General features: G+C 39.0%; 1 protein-coding gene across 2 annotated transcripts in view; it reads left to right on the forward strand.

Moving 5' to 3' along the window:
• pappaa (pregnancy-associated plasma protein A, pappalysin 1a) overlaps nt 1-21,526 on the forward strand; it is an 803,024-nt gene that overhangs the window by 698,963 nt on the left and 82,535 nt on the right. For both annotated transcript variants that reach the window (XR_007935844.1, XM_028809181.2), the window contains exon 21: nt 3,396-3,494. Coding sequence is in view for 1 of the 2 variants with exons in the window: in XM_028809181.2 (XP_028665014.2) it covers nt 3,396-3,494 (99 nt within the window). In the remaining variant the exon portion in view is untranslated. The remainder of the gene's footprint in view (nt 1-3,395; nt 3,495-21,526) is intronic.

Here is a 21,526-nt window from a genome sequence, read left to right on the forward strand (position 1 = left end):
CATTAGTCAAATATAACACAAGTAAACACAAAATGCAGTTTTTAAATGATGGTTTTTATTATTTTGGGAAGAAAAAAAATCCAAACCTACATGGCCCTGTGTGAAAAAGTAATTGCCCCCTTGTTAAAAAATAACCTAACTGTGGTGTATCACACCTGAGTTCAATTTCCGTAGCCACCCCCAGGCCTGATTACTGCCACACCTGTTTCAATCAAGAAATCACTTAAATAGGAGCTGCCTGACACAGAGAAGTAGACCAAAAGCACCTCAAAAGCTAGACATCATGCCAAGATCCAAAGAAATTCAGGAACAAATGAGAACAGAAGTAATTGAGATCTATCAGTCTGGTAAAGGTTATAAAGCCATTTCTAAAGCTTTGTGACTCCAGCGAACCACAGTGAGAGCCATTATCCACAAATGGCAAAAACATGGAACAGTGGTGAACCTTCCCAGGAGTGGCCGGCCGACCAAAATTACCCCAAGAGCGCAGAGACGACTCATCCGTGAGGTCACAAAAGACCCCAGGACAACGTCTAAAGAACTGCAGGCCTCACTTGCCTCAATTAAGGTCAGTGTTCACGACTCCACCATAAGAAAGAGACTGGGCAAAAACGGCCTGCATGGCAGATTTCCAAGACGCAAACCACTGTTAAGCAAAAAGAACATTAGGGCTCGTCTCAATTTTGCTAAGAAACATCTCAATGATTGCCAAGACTTTTGGGAAAATACCTTGTGGACTGATGAGTCAAAAGTTGAACTTTTTAGAGGCAAATGTCCCGTTACATCTGGCGTAAAAGGAACACAGCATTTCAGAAAAAGAACATCATACCAACAGTAAAATATGGTGGTGGTAGTGTGATGGTCTGGGGTTGTTTTGCTGCTTCAGGACCTGGAAGGCTTGCTGTGATAGATGGAACCATGAATTCTACTGTCTACCAAAAAATCCTGAAGGAGAATGTCCGGCCATCTGTTCGTCAACTCAAGCTGAAGCGATCTTGGGTGCTGCAACAGGACAATGACCCAAAACACACCAGCAAATCCACCTCTGAATGGCTGAAGAAAAACAAAATGAAGACTTTGGAGTGGCCTAGTCAAAGTCCTGACCTGAATCCAATTGAGATGCTATGGCATGACCTTAAAAAGGCGGTTCATGCTAGAAAACCCTCAAATAAAGCTGAATTACAACAATTTTGCAAAGATGAGTGGGCCAAAATTCCTCCAGAGTGCTGTAAAAGACTCATTGCAAGTTATCGCAAACGCTTGATTGCAGTTATTGCTGCTAAGGGTGGCCCAACCAGTTATTAGGTTCAGGGGGCAATTACTTTTTCACACAGGGCCATGTAGGTTTGGATTTTTTTTTCTCCCTAAATAATAAAAACCACCATTTACAAACTGCATTTTGTGTTTACTTGTGTTATATTTGACTAATGGTTAAATGTGTTTGATGATCAGAAACATTTTGTGTGACAAACATGCAAAAGAATAAGAAATCAGGAAGGGGGCAAATAGTTTTTCACACCACTGTAGATAGATAGATAGATAGATAGATACTTTATTAAAGATCACCTGGACAAGCAAAATGAAAGGCTAAAAAATTGTTAAATAGGTTAAAAAAAAACTATCCCTTTATAAGTGCTTAGTACATTTTAATAAAAATTTACCAAACTTAGTTTTATTTCTTTCTCCATTGACTCCAAAACACAGAAACTGGGAAATTAACAGCTCACTTAATTGGGCTAGGAGTCCAATTAAAAAACAGAAGTTGGTTGGAACAAAAAACCTGCAGCCACAAGGGGTGTCTGGAACTGAGTTTGGGGACCCCTGCTCTAAAGTGCTTCTTTCTCTTGTACGATTTGGCTCAAAAACCAATCAGCACATCGTCATCTCAGAACAGGCTTAAGTTTCGAGTTTGGTATTTTTTAGCTCTAGACTAGCGATGGGAAAATGAAGCCTCATGAAGCTTTGAGGATTTATTTCTATTTGTGCCGAAAAAGTTTTGAAGCTTTGAAGCCTCAGCTCCAGTATGAACAGTGACATCTGGTGGTTAACTGAGGTCAAGACAAGCTCGCAAGAGCGCATGTGAAACAGCACTGTTTCAGTCTCATGTCACCAGTAAAAGGTCAGAAACGTCTGTGTTCATTTTATTCTGCTAAGGTCCTTGTCCATTTATACTATTTAACTTTTCCATGCTTTTTTTCTGCTGTTAGTCACCATCAGTCACCAAAGCTCTTCAAGTCTCTCTCTCCTCACAACCCAACATTGTTGAATGAGAATGATGCATTTTATATAGGCTACCTGTTCATTTACCGCCAAAGCTGTCAAACCAACGAAATGCTGTCAAACCAATAAAGCACTGACAGCGTGACAGCAGTGACACAGTGAATCGACTCACTATGCCTCAGATTGACTAACACAAGCAGGCCCGGTCTTAGGTATTATGGGGCCCTAGGCGAAAGGGGGGTCCAGGAGCCCCCCTGGAAGCTCTGTGAAATGCGTGAAAATTAGACCAAGGAGTCGAGCCGGGGCCCTAGGCAGTCGCCTACTTCGCCTATGCCTAAGGCCGGGCCTGATTGGGACAAATAATGCTGTAGTATATTTAAGTATATATGACAATTGCTCACTCGGACAATTTGTTTTGGGGGCCCCCAAGAAGGCGGGGGCCCTAAGCTATAGCTTGTGTAGCTTATACGTAAATCCTGCACTGAACACAAGCTTCAATGCTTCGGTATCATTTTCCCTTCTCTACTCTAGACCATCCTCAAGAAACTGTGACACACAGACACACACTTTTCATCGAGATATCAATATTTTTGGTATCAGGGGACCCTAAAATATCAAGATCCGTTGAAAGCCGGAGATTGAAATTTCTGACAAATCTAAAGCTTTTGCTCCTCCAACATACGATAGGTTATGGTGGTGAGGGGCGCAAAGCAAAAATAACCAGGGTGAGTTGTGGGGGTCGCTTAAATGAATACGTTAACAGCCTGAGGCACTGGAGTTTCCTCACAAATTGTAGATGAAGTTGTTCCGCTCATTCTCCTTCTTAGCTCTCTTTATGTCCTCATTGCATCTAGTTGCATGACCAAAGAGGGACAGTTCTCTTCAGCCTGCTCCCTTTCTTATGTTTGAGTTCTTCACAGTTTTCTACCTTGTGATTTAATATGTACTAAATTATGTTTTATGTATTTATAAGACCTAATATGTATTCAATCTTGTATGTCCTCAGTTAACTTTGAATTGAACTTTTAGATGCATTATACAATGCATTGTTATATATTACTTCTTGAATAGGCACCATATAAAATAAAGTCTGGCTGATTCATGTTTACACTTATGAGCGGGAGTAAAACGTTTCACGTGACTCATAGGAATTCTTTGTTTTATTTTCCTTCCAGCCTTTCAGTGGTGATAACTACTGCGATGCGGTGAACAATCGAGCGTTCTGTAAGTATGATGGTGGAGATTGCTGTGCATCAACAGTAAAAACTAAAAAGGTTAGAACTTCTTCCTTGTCTTATATATCGAAATGCATGTATGTGTGTGTATATCAATATGGTGACTGGTGTAACAGTTCAAAAGAAGGTTAGGCAAACGGGGGTACTAGCCGGTAGCCCCATTTAATTGAGGTGTAGAAAAAGAGGAAAGTAAATAAAACTTGTGGGCGCAAAACTGGCATTAGCCATAGCAAAAATTTGAGTAGCAGGAGAAGTTCTCAGTCCTCTTCATGTGCTGGTTCCAGAATAAATGCTGACTTGCAATAGCTCGATTTACAGTATATATCGCCGACTCAGAAGTAGTGGAGCTTCTAGGTGGCAGCAAAACTGAGCCACATGTCCGCTGGCCAGTAAGCCTCTGAACTGCAGAAGAAAAAATTGAGAAGTGGATAGTGGAGGCACCCCATTCTCAGCTTGGAGTGGTCTTTGAACCCCAAAGATGCCTCCAATGAACTTGCAGCTGGTTTGATTGCATTTTTCTATGCTCATACAAAACATTTGAAGTAAAAGGGCTTTAGTGGGGAAGAGGTGCAGGACCGAGCTGTTTGGAGAAGGCTGATCAAGATCATTGACCCCATTTGAAGATAAAGTGGAAGAAGAAGATACACAGTAGTCATAAGTGTTCTGATTCCTGGCCATGTGGGATTCGTGTATTTTCATTGTGTCTGAGTGTACTCTAATTGCTTGTGACAGTTTTAATTGTGTGTTTTCATCACTTCACAGCTTTTCATTACTTTTTCTTACTTATTAATGTAGCAAATCGCGGATTTATTTATCTCATATTTACAGCCCACATGAACGTCCTGCATTTTTCATATCCAGAAATGGCACTCTTTTTATCTGCAGACTGCACTAGAACAGGTCTAAGAAAGTAGGATTTCAGAGTTTGCTTAATCTGTTTTAGTGGTAGATGCAAATACCTAGAAGTGCACTGCGTGTATGAGGTGAGGTTGGGAGCCTGCGCTCATAGCGCGTTGCTGCACCCACCATACGACAAACCACCTGGATTGGGATTAGGATGCGTGTGTGAGCATCTTTAATTTTTTTCTCTCGTAAATCCCATTGATTACATCTTGCCTGAAGAAGGGGCCTTAGCTGCCTTGAAAGCCTGCATATTGTAATCTGTTCAGTTAGCCAATAAAAGGTGATATTTTGTTTGACTTCTCATGATTCCCATAAACCAAAAAATTAGTGAGCAATCAGTAAGTAATATGGTGGTTTGCCCGTCACATATTTTGAGCAAGAACCATCTGTTGCAATCTTTTGGCAATAAACTGGTGCATCATCAAATCATTATACAGTGGTGTGAAAAACTATTTGCCCCCTTCCTGATTTCTTATTCTTTTGCATGTTTGTCACACAAAATGTTTCTGATCATCAAACACATTTAACCATTAGTCAAATATAACACAAGTAAACACAAAATGCAGTATTTAAATGATGGTGTTTATTATTTAGGGAGAAAAAAAATCCAAACCTACATGGCCCTGTGTGAAAAAGTAATTGCCCCCTTGTTAAAAAATAACCTAACTGTGGTGTATCACACCTGAGTTCAATTTCTGTAGCCACCCCCAGGCCTGATTACTGCCACACCTGTTTCAATCAAGAAATCACTTAAATAGGAGCTGCCTGACACAGAGAAGTAGACCAAAAGCACCTCAAAAGCTAGACATCATGCCAAGATCCAAAGAAATTCAGGAACAAATGAGAACAGAAGTAATTGAGAGCTATCAGTCTGGTAAAGGTTTTAAAGCCATTACTAAAGCTTTGGGACTCCAGTGAACCACAGTGAGAGCCATTATCCACAAATGGCAAAAACATGGAACAGTGGTGAACCTTCCCAGGAGTGGCCAGCCGACCAAAATTACCCCAAGAGCGCAGAGACGACTCATCCGAGAGGTCACAAAAGACCCCTGGACAACGTCTAAAGAACTGCAGGCCTCACTTGCCTCAATTAAGGTCAGTGTTCACGACTCCACCATAAGAGAGAGACTGGGCAAAAACGGCCTGCATGGCAGATTTCCAAGACGCAAACCACTGTTAAGCAAAAAGAACATTAGGGCTCGTCTCAATTTTGCTAAAAAACAATCTCAATGATTGCCAAGACTTTTGGGAAAATACCTTGTGGACTGATGAGTCAAAAGTTGAACTTTTTGGAAGGCAAATGTCCCGTTACATCTGACGTAAAAGGAACACAGCATTTCAGAAAAAGAACATCATACCAACAGTAAAATATGGTGGTGGTAGTGTGATGGTCTGGGGTTGTTTTGCTGCTTCAGGACCTGGAAGGCTTGCTGTGATAGATGGAACCATGAATTCTACTGTCTACCAAAAAATCCTGAAGGAGAATGTCCGGCCATCTGTTCGTCAACTCAAGCTGAAGCGATCTTGGGTGCTGCAACAGGACAATGACCCAAAACACACCAGCAAATCCACCTCTGAATGGCTGAAGAAAAACAAAATGAAGACTTTGGAGTGGCCTAGTCAAAGTCCTGACCTGAATCCAATTGAGATGCTATGGCATGACCTTAAAAAGGCGGTTCATGCTAGAAAACCCTCAAATAAAGCTGAATTACAACAATTTTGCAAAGATGAGTGGGTCAAAATTCCTCCAGAGCGCTGTAAAAGACTCATTGCAAGTTATCGCAAACGCTTGATTGCAGTTATTGCTGCTAAGGGTGGCCCAACCAGTTATTAGGTTCAGGGGGCAATTACTTTTTCACACAGGGCCATGTAGGTTTGGATTTTTTTTTCTACCCAAATAATAAAAACCACCATTTACAAACTGTATTTTGTGTTTACTTGTGTTATATTTGACTAATGGTTAAATGTGTTTGATGATCAGAAACATTTTGTGTGACAAACATGCAAAAGAATAAGAAATCAGGAAGGGGGCAAATAGTTTTTTCACACCACTGTAGATGTTAATTGTTTAAGATTGCCAGTTAAATATTATACTTCCTATAGAGAAGCTTCTTAAAAAAATGTGTTCTTTTCATGGTGATAGGAAATTCAAGTATTCGGGAAAAATTAAAACCTTTCTATAAAGCATTTAAACTCAGTAAAGTCCAAACATACACTGCAAAAAAAGTCTTCCAAACTTTTAAGTATCCTTGTAGCTGCCGGAATATAAGGTGTGGTTAAGCACAGGTAAAACGCGTGCTAAAAGAAATCTCAAAGTCCAAAAGTTCATTTTAAAAATATTCAGTGAAAGTTAAAAGCAAATAATCCACACAAGAATAAAAGAAAAAATAGTTACACACGTAGAATAAAAGGCAAAAAAAAAGGGAAAAATGTATCTTCTCTAAACTTAGCTTTTCTTGAGAAACTTTAGTTATTCCTGTACTTAAAGGTTCTTTACTTCTTCTTCTCTACTTAAAGGTTCTTAAATTATATACTTAAAGATTCTTAGCTTCTTCTTCTGTACGCTTTAAACATATGGCACAGTACATAAATTAAGTGCTGTTTTCTTACATATTTACTTCACACACTCAAAAGGCCCATTGGCTGGTTTGCACATATGCATGTGCCCAGGCACAGTTTAAAACCTTATGCTTTCCACACCTTACTCATGGCAAGGCTGTCACTAACTGAAGAATAATGTTTACTCAAAGCTGTTAGAAATGGCAAGAATATACCAATAAAATTCTGTTTACGGGGGTTATAGGAACTTCCCATAGATTATGCATTGTCATCTAATAAAATATTCATGAATCTTATAGGGCGGCACGGTGGTGCAGTGGGTAGCGCTGCTGCCTCGCAGTTGGGAGACCTGGGGACCTGGGTTCGCTTCCCGGGTCCTACCTGCGTGGAGTTTGCATGTTCTTCCCGTGTCTGCGTGGGTTTCCTCCGGGCGCTCCGGTTTCCTCCCACAGTCCAAAGACATGCAGGTTAGGTGGATTGGCGATTCTAAATTGGCCCTAGTGTGTGCTTGGTGTGTGGGTGGGGGTGTGTGTGTCCTGCGGTGGGTTGGCACCCTGCCCGGGATTGGTTCCTGTCTTGTGCCCTGTGTTGGCTGGGATTGGCTCCAGCAGACCCCCGTGACCCTGTGTTCGGATTCAGCGGGTTGGAAAATGGATGGATGGATGGATGAATCTTATAGAACTAGGAAAATGGCTCTTACAATCCTTATAGCTGTAAAATTCTGATAAAATGCATTTAATCGGCTTAGTGTTACATTTAACCCTCATAAACACAAACCAAAAATGTTGAATTTTTTTTTTAACAACAATAAATGTTATTCTGTATAAATGAAAGTTGTAATTCCAACATAAATACAATAGGAAAGTTCTGTGTAGTATCCAGTGCTGCACTGATGAAGATTTAGTTACATCTTCTTCATGTGAATTGTTCTGAAACAGTCACCAATGCACAGCCCGTTGCTGCAATCAGGACAGTAGAAGTGTATTTGCACAATCTTCTTCTATAATATGCTACCGTGGCTGTCCGTTTGTCTGTCCAGGATTTTTAATCACCTGTAGCTCGCAAACCGTTTGACCTATTGACTTGAAACTTGGTACACATATACTACGTGACCTCTACTGTCCGCTTTTTAGGATGGTTTTTATTCCTCTTTTTATTTTTATTTTATTGTAGAATCAGCTCTTGGCAGAGGCCAGCAGGGTGGCCATGCGGCACATGCGTATGGGCGCCGTTCGCATCCCTACCACCTTCGCTGTCACTTCCTGTACCTCAGGGGTCCTCAGTCACAGAGGGCCGCAGTGGCTGCAGGTTTTTGTTCTAACCCGGTTGCTTAATTAGAAAGCAATTCTTGCCAATAATTTAATTTCATAGCTTGTTGGTGCTTTAACTCTGCCATGTCAGGTAATTCTTATATCCAGGATTTTCTTCCCCTTTCTAAGGATATCATCCAAATGATTTGAAGGCTACAATGGAGGAGTAATTCTCAGTCCTTCACTCTTTTATGCCTGATAAATACACAAAGGTGTAAATGGTAACAAGATAAATGGAGAAATGCTGGTGTCTTTTGTCATTTGCATGTTATTGCTAATTAGGAGCAATTATAAAATAAGAATACAGCGGTTTAAGACTAAAATAAGCAATAACAGTTCAAAATCGTAACAAGTGAGACAACTAAAGTGAAGCAGAAGTGTTACTTCTTATTAAGCAATTGGGTTGGAGCAAAAACCTGCAACCCTCCAGGACCATGACCGAGGACCCCTGCTCTACCTCTTCATATCTTAAATCATTCTTGAGGCAGATTGAACACTTAAGTGCCAGCTTAAGTGGAAAATTAAGAAAAACATGCTTAGTAATTGCAACACAAACACTGACTTAATCAGTTTTAATGCTAAAAGATGCCAATGGAAGAAGAGAAGAAGAAGTTCACTAGGGTGAAGAAAAGAAGAGCTGCTCAGGAAGCAGCAAGCTCATCAGCCTTTGAGCAAACGAATGTTAAACGTACAGAGAAAGAGGATGAAAACTATAAGTCAAGTGTATTCACTGCACGATATTGTGCAGTACGCCATTACTAGTTTTCATATAATATATAATATTTTTCTGTTTCTTGCACATGACAGGGTAGTCTGTTAGTGTCTGATCCACACCTGGTATTAAAATTAATTCAAAAGACGTTAATTAGCAGCTAAAACAGGTCACTAATTAAGAAAAGGGTTAGAATGAAAACCTGCAGCCACTGCGGCCCTCCAGGACTGGAGTTGGAGATCCCTGCTATGTGCTATATCAATGCATGGCCCTTTAACCTAAATTGCTCTGATGAGCACTGGAGCTTTCATGGCAAAGGCATTTGTGTATGAATTTCCATGGCTTCCTTCATTTTTTAGTGTTGTGGAATCAGGAATTTAATTTTTCTGTCTGGAAACTGAAGTAAATGTACATCCCATATTTGTAATCTGTAATTATGTGGCATAGGAAGTCACTAGTGTCCGGGTTGAGGTCGAGACTGTAGTCATAAGAAGACGTAACTAAAAATAATTTTGTGGTCCTTTTGGCTGCTAATGATATTAAAGGCCTGCATATGAGAGGCAGAGAGAGTGTGAGAGAAAACAAACTATTCTGGTATAAAACAAGAAATAAAAACATCTGAGGTTTCCAAGTTGCACTCAACTTATTGTGATAGCCATCCGACACTGACGCAGACATTGTTGGGTGCAGTTGGAAGTGATGAATTTTATAGCGTGTAGTAGTCTGGTGCAACCTCTGTTGGTGATTTCTAGATCTACCTCAAGCTATGCTTGTAGATTCTTTCACCTTTCTTTGTACTTAAGTGGGTCAAAATTGTCATACCTGTTCATGCTAAACAGAAATACAAAATCTCTCGGTATTCTTCATTTGATACAAAATATGGGGGAATATATGTAGACATTAACATTTATTTGTTTAGCAGATCTCTTTATCCCAAGTGACTTACAAAAGAGATCAACATAATTAAGTAACATCCATATGGGGGGACTCTTTGGGAACAAATGGAACAGGACAAGGGTACCAACTTGATTAGCACAAGTGAAGAGCTCAGAAACAAAATACAACAGAGTTACAATCTATACCACATGCACTTCAGAAGAGGTCCTCCACCTGAAGCTAAGCATGTTCAATCTACTTCTGTGGATTTGTTGAAAGCGCAAACAGTGATAACACTGGTTGAAAGACGGTGATGTTCAGTTAACATTAGAATTACCAAAGCCTACGAAAAAACTCATAAATCCGTCCCACCTTAAATCCCTTCACGACTTTTGTCTTGTAAATGTGTCGATAAGCAGCAAGCAGCCTGCTATCACATCCCCCCACCGCAGCACAGTATTCTCAGCTCAAGTCTGTTTACCTGCGTGTCAGTTGCTTAGAGTTGTATAGAGTGAGAAGTCAAGCAAAACGACACCTTTTATAAATACTATATGGTTATTTGCAACACATGCATTTCATATGTGTTCTGTGTCTAAAACAATCTACAGGTATATAAATACATCGTTAAAACAGAAACGTTTGTCAAGTTTTAGTAATAATTGACAAAATGTAGACATGAAGTGTATAATATGTGAAGCCTTAAGTCCAAATATCAAGTAAACTCTTTCACAAAAGGTACAAATATAACAGAACAAGTGCGCTTCTATTCAAGAATATAACTGCAGAAAAAGAACCCGCGTTAGGGTGCGACATTGACACACTTTGGATACGATCGCTTTGGTGGCACAATGGTAACAACTGTTGATTGGTAAGCAAAACTTCATGGTTTCGACCCCGGACAACTCCGTTTTGAGAAGTGAGTTACTCTTATTCTTACTATTTTAGAATAAAAACATACATTTGATTTGAGTCTGTAACAGCCGGTGTAAATTTATGGTACTTGTAAAGGTTAGCTTTGTTTTTTTTTCAGTCGTGTTCACGCTTCCCCCGATCTGACACTGCTGAATTCACATAAAGACGCACTATAACAGAGGAAAACTCAGATGATTGCAAGGGTTCTACATCGGAGAAAGTATGCACGTCGCACTTTTGCCTTCACGGTACTTTGTATATGTACACGGGAAGCTCTGCAGTCTACTTGTGACTTTACGCTGTAGGAAGATAAGTAAATAAATCAAGATAAATAACGTTCGAAAGAGCATCTCTTATCTATGATGGAGCGCTCGATCAGAAGAAAATATGAAGCTGGTTTTAAATTAAACGTCATTGAAGTGGCGAAAGAAATTGGTAACTGCAACAAAATTAGATGTGTCTGAGAAACTGGTGCGAGGTTGGAAGAGGAAAGAAGATGTAAAAAAAAAATAATTAAGTGTCATATTTTTGAATGGGCGTACAAGTGTGGGTCTGATTTTATGATTGATTTTTCGGGTTTTCAGACCCGACTTATATGTGAGTCGGTTTATCGATACTGATTCATTGTTAGTTTTCAAAACACACAGATTTTAATATAAGGTTGCAGAAGGACCGAGACTATCCCATGTGAATATGGCAATGAAGATTGCAATGAAAACAACAGCAAAAATGTCCTAACTGAAAATAAACATTCCTTTCCCTAACCAAGGAAAAATTAACTTCTTCACTAGAGAAGTTTTGGATACCATGTGCTGTGCACATGATTTTTTATAGGGTGGGGCAGGGTGCAACAGTGTCATGTTGCACGACTGTCATAATCTGGTTTATAAATTTTATTTTTTTTCGTAATGTTTCTTGGCTTCTGTTTGCGTATGATTCATAATTTTCTTACTTGTCTTTTTACCATTGTTTAAAACGGCTCACATTCTCTTGCAGTGCTGTCTGGTTTTCTCTATGGATGCCTAGTGTGTTGGAGACTGATTGCTAGGTCAGGACTGTGGCTTGGAAACATTTCCGGAAGGTTGCGTGTCATAATGTCACTAGTGTTACATTTTAAAATCTGTCTCCATGTGTATCTAAATTATTCAAGACCTGATTCCTTAAGGAAGAAACTTTGCATTATTTGCTATTGTTAGTTTTTGATTTTACTTGTAATGACAATTTTTCTACCCTTTGATTGATATATGTCTCAAGTTTCTTTTTTCCGGTTACGTGTACCCCTTTTGGCTTATGACCTATGGCTTTGTCTTTTCACCAGGATTCTGGCTACACATTCTGACCTTTCTTATTTAACAACAACAATAACAATTTATTTCTTGCTTAGCCCAAAATCCCAGGAGTAATGCCTCAATGGGCTTTAACAGACCCTATTTTTTGACAGCCCTTCAGCCATGACTCTCTTAGAAGACAAGAACAAACAGTCAAAAAAAACTTGTAGGAAAAAAATGGATGAGATCTTGAGGAGGGCAATTCAGAGAGAGACCCCCCCCCCTTAACCCCCCCCCCCCACACACACACACACACTTCCAGATAGGTTGGGCATGCAATTGGAGTCAAAAAATGGTGGTAAATACAACACACAAAACAGAACACAAGAATGCAAAGAATGGGATGGCCAATCTATTGCAACCTCAGAAATACAATACAATAGGGCAAGCGACTTTGTTCTTGCACAGTACTGTTCACCAGTGCAGGTGTGAAGCACCGGGACAACCCTCAAGGGAAAATGCAGAACTATCACATATCAGGATGCAGACTTGTTCAAACACATTAAAAAAGTAGAAACTAATTAGCATAAATTGAAAATAACACTATTTGTCCATCGTGCTAATTGTAGAATCACAGCTAGACTGCAGAAAAGGAGTCAGACAAGTAAGACACAGTCAGAGCCCTGGAGATGTCAGCCAAAAAGCCACCTCCCCACTATTCGCCATTCTACAGCTGCTGGGTCAGCCAATCCAATAAAAGGACCCTTCTACTCAATGATTTCAGTGCTCCTTTATCAAAGATGATTTTTCCATAGGCAGACCGACAACTTGGCAGTAGAGCAGGGGCACCAAGTGCCACACAAGGATACCAAGAAGAGAAACAGAATAGGTGAGTGTTAGAAACAGTTCATAAATATCGTATTACTTACATCTTAGCATTAATAACTGTCGACAGAGATGCAGTATGGTAATCAACAGCTCTAGGCAGGGTGTGCTAAACTGAAGTAGTGAGTCTTCAGCTGGGATTTAAAAGCTGAGACTGAAGGGGCATCTCTTATTGTAGCAGGGAGACCATTCTACAGTTTAGGGGCCCTGTAACTAAAAGCTCGAACTCCCACTGTTATTTTGTTAATCCTTGAATCACAAGCAGGCTGGGATCCTGAGATCTTATTGGGCACTCGGGTTTGTAATTAATGATAAGTTCAGATAAGTAAGCAGGGCTTTGGTCATTTAAGGTTCAATATGTTAAAAGGAGAATTTTAAAATCTGCTCTAAACTTAACTGGAAGCCAGAGTATGGACTCGAGAGCTGGAGTTATGTTTTCGTACTTTCTGGTTAATAATAAACAGTATTATTTAAAGTGGCCAAAAGAATATAAATATCTTTGCTAGACATGACAACATATATTTTTTTGTCTCTTTATTACCACGCTTATTTTAACTTCACCTGTTTGTTGTCTGGATATTTAACCCACTTCCTGTTGTCCAAATGACTTGAAATTGTGCACACGTACTAACTTCCGATGACAATACATGAATCAATAATCAGTTTCACTAATTGATCAATTAATCCATGTTAATTAAGAAATGAAATTTCCATATGAAGAATAGTTCAAGATTTCACCAATAGATGGCACTAGTAACAGATCGAAATATTAAAGAAAGTGTTAAAATATTGATTACAAAATTATACTAAAACAAACCCAAGACTAAAAAGTTGAAAATAATATATATATAAAAAAATACTTTTTAAAAACCATGCTTATATTAAGTTAAAAAGTGTACTAAAAAGTAAAAAAATAAATCTCTCATACATCACTCGTAAAATAAAAAGTGGGATTTTTTTGAATGTTGATTGATGAAAAGCTCCCATGCTTTTATTTTACGAGTGATGTATGAGAGATTTATTTTTTTACTTTTTAGTACACTTTTTAACTTAATATAAGCACGGTTTTTAAAAAGTATTTTTTATATAGATATTATTTTCAACTTTTTAGTCTTGGGTTTGTTTTAGTATAATTTTGTAATCAATAGTTTAACACTTCCTTTAATATTTCGATCCATTACTAGCGCCATCTATTGGTGAAATCTTGAACTATTCTTCATATGGAAATTTTATTTCTTAGTTAACATGGATTAATTGATCAATTAGTGAAACTGATTATTGATTCATGTATTGTCATCGGAAGTGAGTACGTGTGCACAATTTCAAGTCATTTGGACAACAGGAAGTGGGTTAAATATCGATTACAAGATTTGTACTAGACAACAAACAGGTGAAGTTAAAATAATTGTGGTAATAAAAAGAGACAAAAAGTATATGTTGTCGTGTCTAGCAAAGATATTTATATTCTTTCGGCCACTTTCACTTCTTCGATCCAGACAACAGAACTCTTACTTAGCGTTTGTTATTGAAACACCAGCCAAACAGCAGCAGCTTCCATGAAGATGTCTGTATTTACAATTCCCAGCCGGGTAGCGCGAATGCACGGAGATGACATATGACACAATTGTGACTTCCAACTTCCCATCTCCGTGGTATAACTATGGATCACAAAACAGAATGGAAATACAGGAAGGATTGACAAAACTGGCAGGGACTGCTCTTCTCCAGCACAAATTGGATTTGCCCTGAATTCCACCTCTTGGGAGTTCTCCAAGATTCCGTCCATTACAAAAGAATTTTGAGAGTGACAGCGATTTCAGGATTCAGACAGACGCCAGAAGTGGACACATCCACTTGTTTACATTGCTGTAAGGCTGATGAAGCTGACAGAGTTAAATTGTGTAGCAGATATGTCTATTTATTCTATCTGTATGTTCAAGCAACTCAAGAAAAACAATTCTGTCTATATATCTATATAGAAAAATGACATTACAGAACATCTTGGGCTGTAAGAGGGCTATTTTTGCATTGAACAGATGAATGATACTCAGTGCTTCTACTACAAATTTCACAAAACACGTGTGTAATCTTTGCGTTTTTGGAAAACAACCAGATGAAGCATGTTAAAAAAAAAGAAACGAATGGGAAAACTTCATCAGAAAAAAAAGGAGGGAGGCTTGTGTGCCACCTGGTCTTAGAGTGGAGAAGAATTTTCACTGCACATCTGCTGGAAGAACAGGAACGCCATTGTTCCACATGTGAGATGACCTTGCATGGAAGGGAAAAACAGCTGTTTTTTCCTAGAAAAGAAGAACATAAAAATGTTTTCTTTATGAAGAATCCCTTGTACAGTATTGACTTTAAAAAAGACCACTTGTTTTTATTACTCATGAAACTTTTCAAAACATTGTCCTTTGATGAACTGTCTTTGGTAAAATAGTTTATGTGTGTGTTGTAGCCTTTCAATTAATTTAAGAGTCCTTTTAGAGAATATGACCCTTTCTGGACCACACAATTCAGTGTTTTAGTGTCTCACAACTCCACAATCCTGGGTGTGTATTTGGTGGATTTTTCATATTTTTCTCAGACTTTATTATATGTATTTGACTGACGTGTTTATCCAAGGCGACTTTCAAGCTTTAGGATACAATTACAACTCTAGAACAAAATCATTTACATTAAAACACATTTATTTCATAGGGCACACACTTCCACCTAGAACTCATGGAATACAATTTGTGTCAAACTAAACCATTATAATAGAAAGAACAAAATAAAAAGACTGTTTATGAAATTATCACATGCCAAAGCTCAACATTAAATATAATAATGAGTCTTTAAAGTAAAAATAAAGGCATAATTAAATAAAAGTCATAAAATTATTATGTACATAAGAACTCATAAGAAAAGCAGAGGAGACCTTTTAGTCCTTCAGACTCATTTGTTTAGCTAATAGCTAAGCTGCCCCAAATGTACAGCTGTAGATCTCTACTTCAATTTCATCAATTTGATTTGTTTCAATAATGTAGGTACATTGTAATTTAGTCCTTATGGTTTTAATTTGAAACAAATATGCGTAAAATTCCGTTACAACGAATATCTTTAAAACGAAATTTTCATTACAGTGAAGTATTTTTATGGTCCTGACAGTTTCCCCATATGACACGAGTCTATAGAAATCTTGTTACTACGAAGTACCCAAAAGACCTTGAAATGCCTGGATGAATCATCCACAGAGCAGTTAGTTCTGTGGTCGCAGCTCAGTTGTGCACAACGATCCCCAAACAGAAACATTGTAAAAAAAAATTTCTTTCTTTGAAGTTTCCTCATACTGTTTTTTTTTTGCTGTTTTTGTTTTTCGGTGGTTTTCAGTGATACTTTTTGCTTTTTGCTCGTCAACATTTGAAAAAGGTCCATTGGAACTTAACTCATTGTCACCCCCCCCCCATAGAAACGACAGACACAAAAAAACAATAACAGTTCATATTAGAAAAAAAAAATTAAATTTTTGCAGTAGCAGGAGCACGTTGATGCTGAATGAGTGAGACGAGACTTCCTGGTTAACGCAGCGGAATCGAATTCTGTGCTCCGTCGCTGAGCCAATCAGCACACAGGAACTTAACTGCGTGCTCTGATTGGGTAGCTTCTCAGCCATCCGCCAATAGCGTCCCTTGTATGAAATCAACTGGGCAAACCAACTGAAGAAGCATGTATCAGAAGTAAAAAGATCCATTGACCGCAAATTCCCGCGAAGCTGCGAAAAATCTGCATTATATATTTAGATATGCTTACATATAAAATCCGCGATAGAGTGAAGCCGCGAAAGTCGAAGCGCGATATAGCGAGGGATTACTGTAACACAAAGGGGCCTCTCCTTGCCGGCTACTTCGGTTCTCGTGAATCCAAAATTCAAGTACTCTTCAGAATATTTTTTTGATTTAACCTTCGGAACGATGCTCTTCTCTGCGGTTGTTGATGCTTCACCATTATCCGATGCTCATTTGCGTCCAATTAAAAATTTGTCCATGATCGTGAGCTTAAAAATGTTTGGTTTTTACAACGTATATTCGAGTTGCTACAAACACTATCGAGTATTTAACACTAGAATTACCAGAGCCTACGAAAAAACTCGTAGATCCGGCCCACCTTAAATCGCTTCTTAAATCCATTCACACCTCTCCGCCAGCATCCTTTGTCCTCTAAATGTGCTGATAAAAGACAAGCTGCCAGCAGCCGGCTATTCCATCCCCCCACCGACTTAGAACGTGCGCGAAGTTTTCCCAGCTCATGCCTTGATTGATTATCTGGGAGTGAAGTGGAGTTTTAGACTGGAAATAATAGATCGTTATTTGGAACACACGCATTTCATGCGTGTTCCGTTTCTACAGTAATCTGTGTAAACACATTGTTAAAACAGAAACTTTTTCATATTTTAGTAATAAATGTTACAAAATGTAGGCATAACCTATAGAATGTGTAAAGCCCGAGTTCCAAAGATCAAATAAACACTTTCACAAATACTTCAAGGCGGATACAACAGTTTCTGTGGTGTAGCGCGCTAAGTTTTGCTTTTTAGAGCACAGCTGCTTTACTGTGCCTCACAGATCTGAGTTCGATTCCCCGCTGGGGATAAAGTGGTGCTTTTTTTTTTTTTTCTTTTTAACCTCAAACGGACATAAAATTTATAAATTGGTATGCACTGTCAGTTAATGAGATTGTTATATTTTCATATGGGATGCTCCTTTTAAAATATTTTTTTAACAATTGAGACTGCAATTAACATGAACAACTGTCCTTATAACTGTTATTTTTAAGATCCATAACACACAGACAGACAGAGCACTGCGTAATACAGAGACAGACAGGCAGAGATATATAAATAAACAGGGAAGGCACATGTAATGAAAGAAAAAAAAAGATCAACATGTGCGTTGTTCCTGCAGCACTGAATAAGCTCACGCGCTCTAACATCACCCCTCCATGATCTGACTCTCTAAGTAATAGCACAAGTACAGACGCAAACGAAGTGCATGTGTATACTGTATAATATTCACAAAAAGAGCAGCTTACTACTGAAAATGGCAAATATAGGAGTGAGTGGGGATCGAACCGGGACTCTTGATTACACTTGGTTTGCGTCTGTACTTGCGCTGTTACTTAGAGAGTCAGATCATGGAGGGGTGATGTTACAGCGCGTGAGCTTATTCAGTGCTGCAGGAACAACGCACATGTTGATCTTTTTTTTTCTTTCATTACATGTGCCTTCCCTGTTTATTTATATATCTCTGCCTGTGTGTCTCTGTATTACGCAGTGCTCTGTCTGTCTGTGTGTTATGGATCTTAAAAATAACAGGTATAAGGACAGTTGTTCATGTTAATTGCAGTCTCAATTGTTAAAAAAATTTTTTAAAAGGAGCATCCCATATGAAAATATAATGATCTCATTAACTGACAGTGCATACCAGTTTATAAATGTTATGTCCGTTTGTGGTTAAAAAGAAGAAAAAAAAAACAGCACCACTTTATCCCCAGCGGGGAATCGAACTCAGGTCTGTGAGGCACGGCAAAGCAGCTGTGCTCTAAAAAGCAAAACTTAGCGCGCTACACCACAGAAACTGTTGTATCCACCTTGAAGTATTTGTGAAAGTGTTTATTTGATCTTTGGAACTCGGGCTTTACACATTCTATAGGTTATGCCTACATTTTGTAACATTTATTACTAAAATATGAAAAAGTTTCTGTTTTAACAATGTGTTTACGCAGATTACTGTAGAAACGGAACACGCATGAAATGCGTGTGTTCCAAATAACGATCTATTATTTCCAGTCTAAAACTCCACTTCACTCCCAGATAATCAATCAAGGCATGAGCTGGGAAAACTTCGCACACGTTCTAAGTCGTGGGGGGATGGAGTGGCCGGCTGCTGGCAGCTTGTCTTTTATCAGCACATTTAGAGGACAAAGGATGCTGGCGGAGTGGTGTGAACGGATTTAAGAAGCGATTTAAGGTGGGCCGGATCTACGAGTTTTTTCGTAGGCTCTGGTAATTCTAGTGTTAAGTCAAACAACCAGACTGAAATATGGCCTCGGTGAGAGAACGTTCACATTTATACTAGCAGGTGCATCTCTAGTAAATTCAGCAAAGATTGAAACTTTCCGTGAAAGCGCGAGAAATAAGAAGAGGTGGGCAGGGTTGCCATATGTGGCGTAATTTCGCTATTCGTAGGGAAATTTTAAACTTGTAGCGGTGTATTGGCAGCAAAAAATATAGGAATACATTTTATTAGGGTGCGCGATGAAAACTCGGGTCGCAAATACTTAAAGGTTGAGAAACGCTGACTTACTGACTAGGAGACCATCAATGTGTCGATCGAATGGGAAACCAAGTATAAATGTGTTTTGGTAGCCCATCAGGTCTGCTTGTTTTCTCCACATGGTCAGTGTAAACCAGGTTGAAATGTGCCCGGTGTTTGTGTTGATGTGAATGGCCCCTGAGATGGACTAGCAGTCTGCCCAGGTGCTGCCAGTGAGGCCTCCAGTCCACACAACCCTGAACTGCATTTGGATTTCAGAATGTTACTTTATTTCGAGCTGTAGCACAATCCATTGTAACAAGAATGAGTCGGAGACATCATAAAGAGTTGGGGCAGCCACCCGTATAATATTTTCACGGCTACAAAAGTCACTTTTCATGGTAGCACGATGTGCCTACAACAGAGTCCAAAACAGAACTGCCTGTACTGAGGCAAGATGGCAGTTTTAAAGGCCTGGAGGGGAAATGATGTCATCAGTGCAGGAACTGGGAGTGTCATCCTCGTGCCTGGAAGTGAGGTCATCATCGGGGCCGGCAACAGGCGGGATTTCCTGTGAAAGGTCTGCAAGGGACTGAGAGAGGCAGTCAGTACACTCCGCTGCCCCCAGGCCTGGCGTAAAATTACTATTGTTTAGGCCCTTCAACTGTCTCCCATGCACATGTGTGTGACACCATTTTATTATGAAAAATACTCAATTGCCCTCAATTCTAATTATTCTTGCACAAGTAAAGATGACCTTATTGTGTGCAGTTGTGCTGTCTTTGGATAACAGATGAGTCATATGCTGCACAAAATCAGGATATGTTTTACACTACGATCATGATCCAGAGTCAGTTTAATTCCAGCATTCATGATTTGATAGCTGTTAAAATCAAATAAAAGAGGCAGTATGCCCCCATCAGTGCCAAACATTATCCTTTTTTTTCTACTCATTGCTGAAATTAAAGTAACAATTTACGAGCAGCCAAACTAAACTCTCAATCAAACAGGTTTAAAGGGGGAATCAAAACATCACCATAGGGAAGATTTCAGCCAGCATTTCAAACACAATATTGCTCTCATATTCTGCTTGGAAGTATAATCCAGACTTTATAATTGAGTCATTTATAATTCTTTCCTTTGCAGTCAGAGAACAACGTAAGCCTTCTTTGTGATGAATGATCTCGGTTTTAGATGTAAAATTAATTAGACAAATTCTGTCATGATATTTTGTTGGGATAGAAAGCAGAAACAAAAGTCAAGATCCCAGATGTTACTTTGAGTCAAAAGGTTAATTCTTTATTCTTTTAAGCTGCCCTGTGGGGTTATTGAGATGGGTATGAGAACAGTAGGGAGGCAATTTAAAACATGGAGAGAAAGACAGCCGGGAATAACAAGCCTGCAATGTGTAACCTTCCGGCTGCTCTCTTATTGAAATCTTCAGTTGACTCCCTGGATATAAACTGTCTCAATCTGATAGATTTGAGGATGATGAGAAGCGAATGGGCTTGTGTGACCTGTAACCAGCCAATCGAAAATAAGTAAATAAATCTACATTTACGTGAAATGGGTTATTTTTGGGGGAAAAAAAAAAGAATACAGAAGGGGCGACCACATTTGGCTGTTATGGTATGCTTGCGTGGAAGGAAACATTATTGTTAATGAGCTTTATTGATGCAAAACGTGTCCTGCTGTTTTTCGAGAAAGCACAGATGCTGCTACAGATATTATGACCACAGCACAAAGTAAGTCAATTGGCACGTGAGGATTCACGTCAGGTCGCACTTATCACAAACGTAAGCTGCTGATTTTAAAAACTGAATCTGTATAACCATCCCAGAAGGAAATTTCCTCAAATATCTATAGCATGGATACCATATTCTGTCTGTTAATGGTGGATCCACAGTAGTAAAAAGAAGACCAGGAAATTAAATCACTTGAAAAACTAAATGAAATTTGTTATGAAAGTGACTGCACTGAAATGGAAAACAAATTCAAAGGTAGAACGACACGCTGGAAAATTCGTTACCAGAAAAAACAAAACCTGTTCTGTCAGGTAAACTTTTAGAGCAAAAACTGGAAGATGAGAATAAAAAAAGAAAAGAAACAAAAAAAAAATATAAAATGAAACAAAACCAAAGCCCTGATACGAGAATCAACAATTGTGGTCGAGAGAACAAGAGGGTCAAAACTGCAAGTACACGCGAGAAAAGAGCACAAAGAGACATATTGAATACTTCTGAGATTTGGTATCCGCAGAATTGATACGGATTTGCACTCATAGCCGCACTTTTATCCCATCACGTTGATTACATAAGGGTCCCGAACTCAGAGGCCAGGCCCCTAGCAATGC

This window comes from Erpetoichthys calabaricus, chromosome 9, assembly GCF_900747795.2.
Source record: "Erpetoichthys calabaricus chromosome 9, fErpCal1.3, whole genome shotgun sequence".
NCBI lineage: Eukaryota > Metazoa > Chordata > Cladistia > Polypteriformes > Polypteridae > Erpetoichthys > Erpetoichthys calabaricus.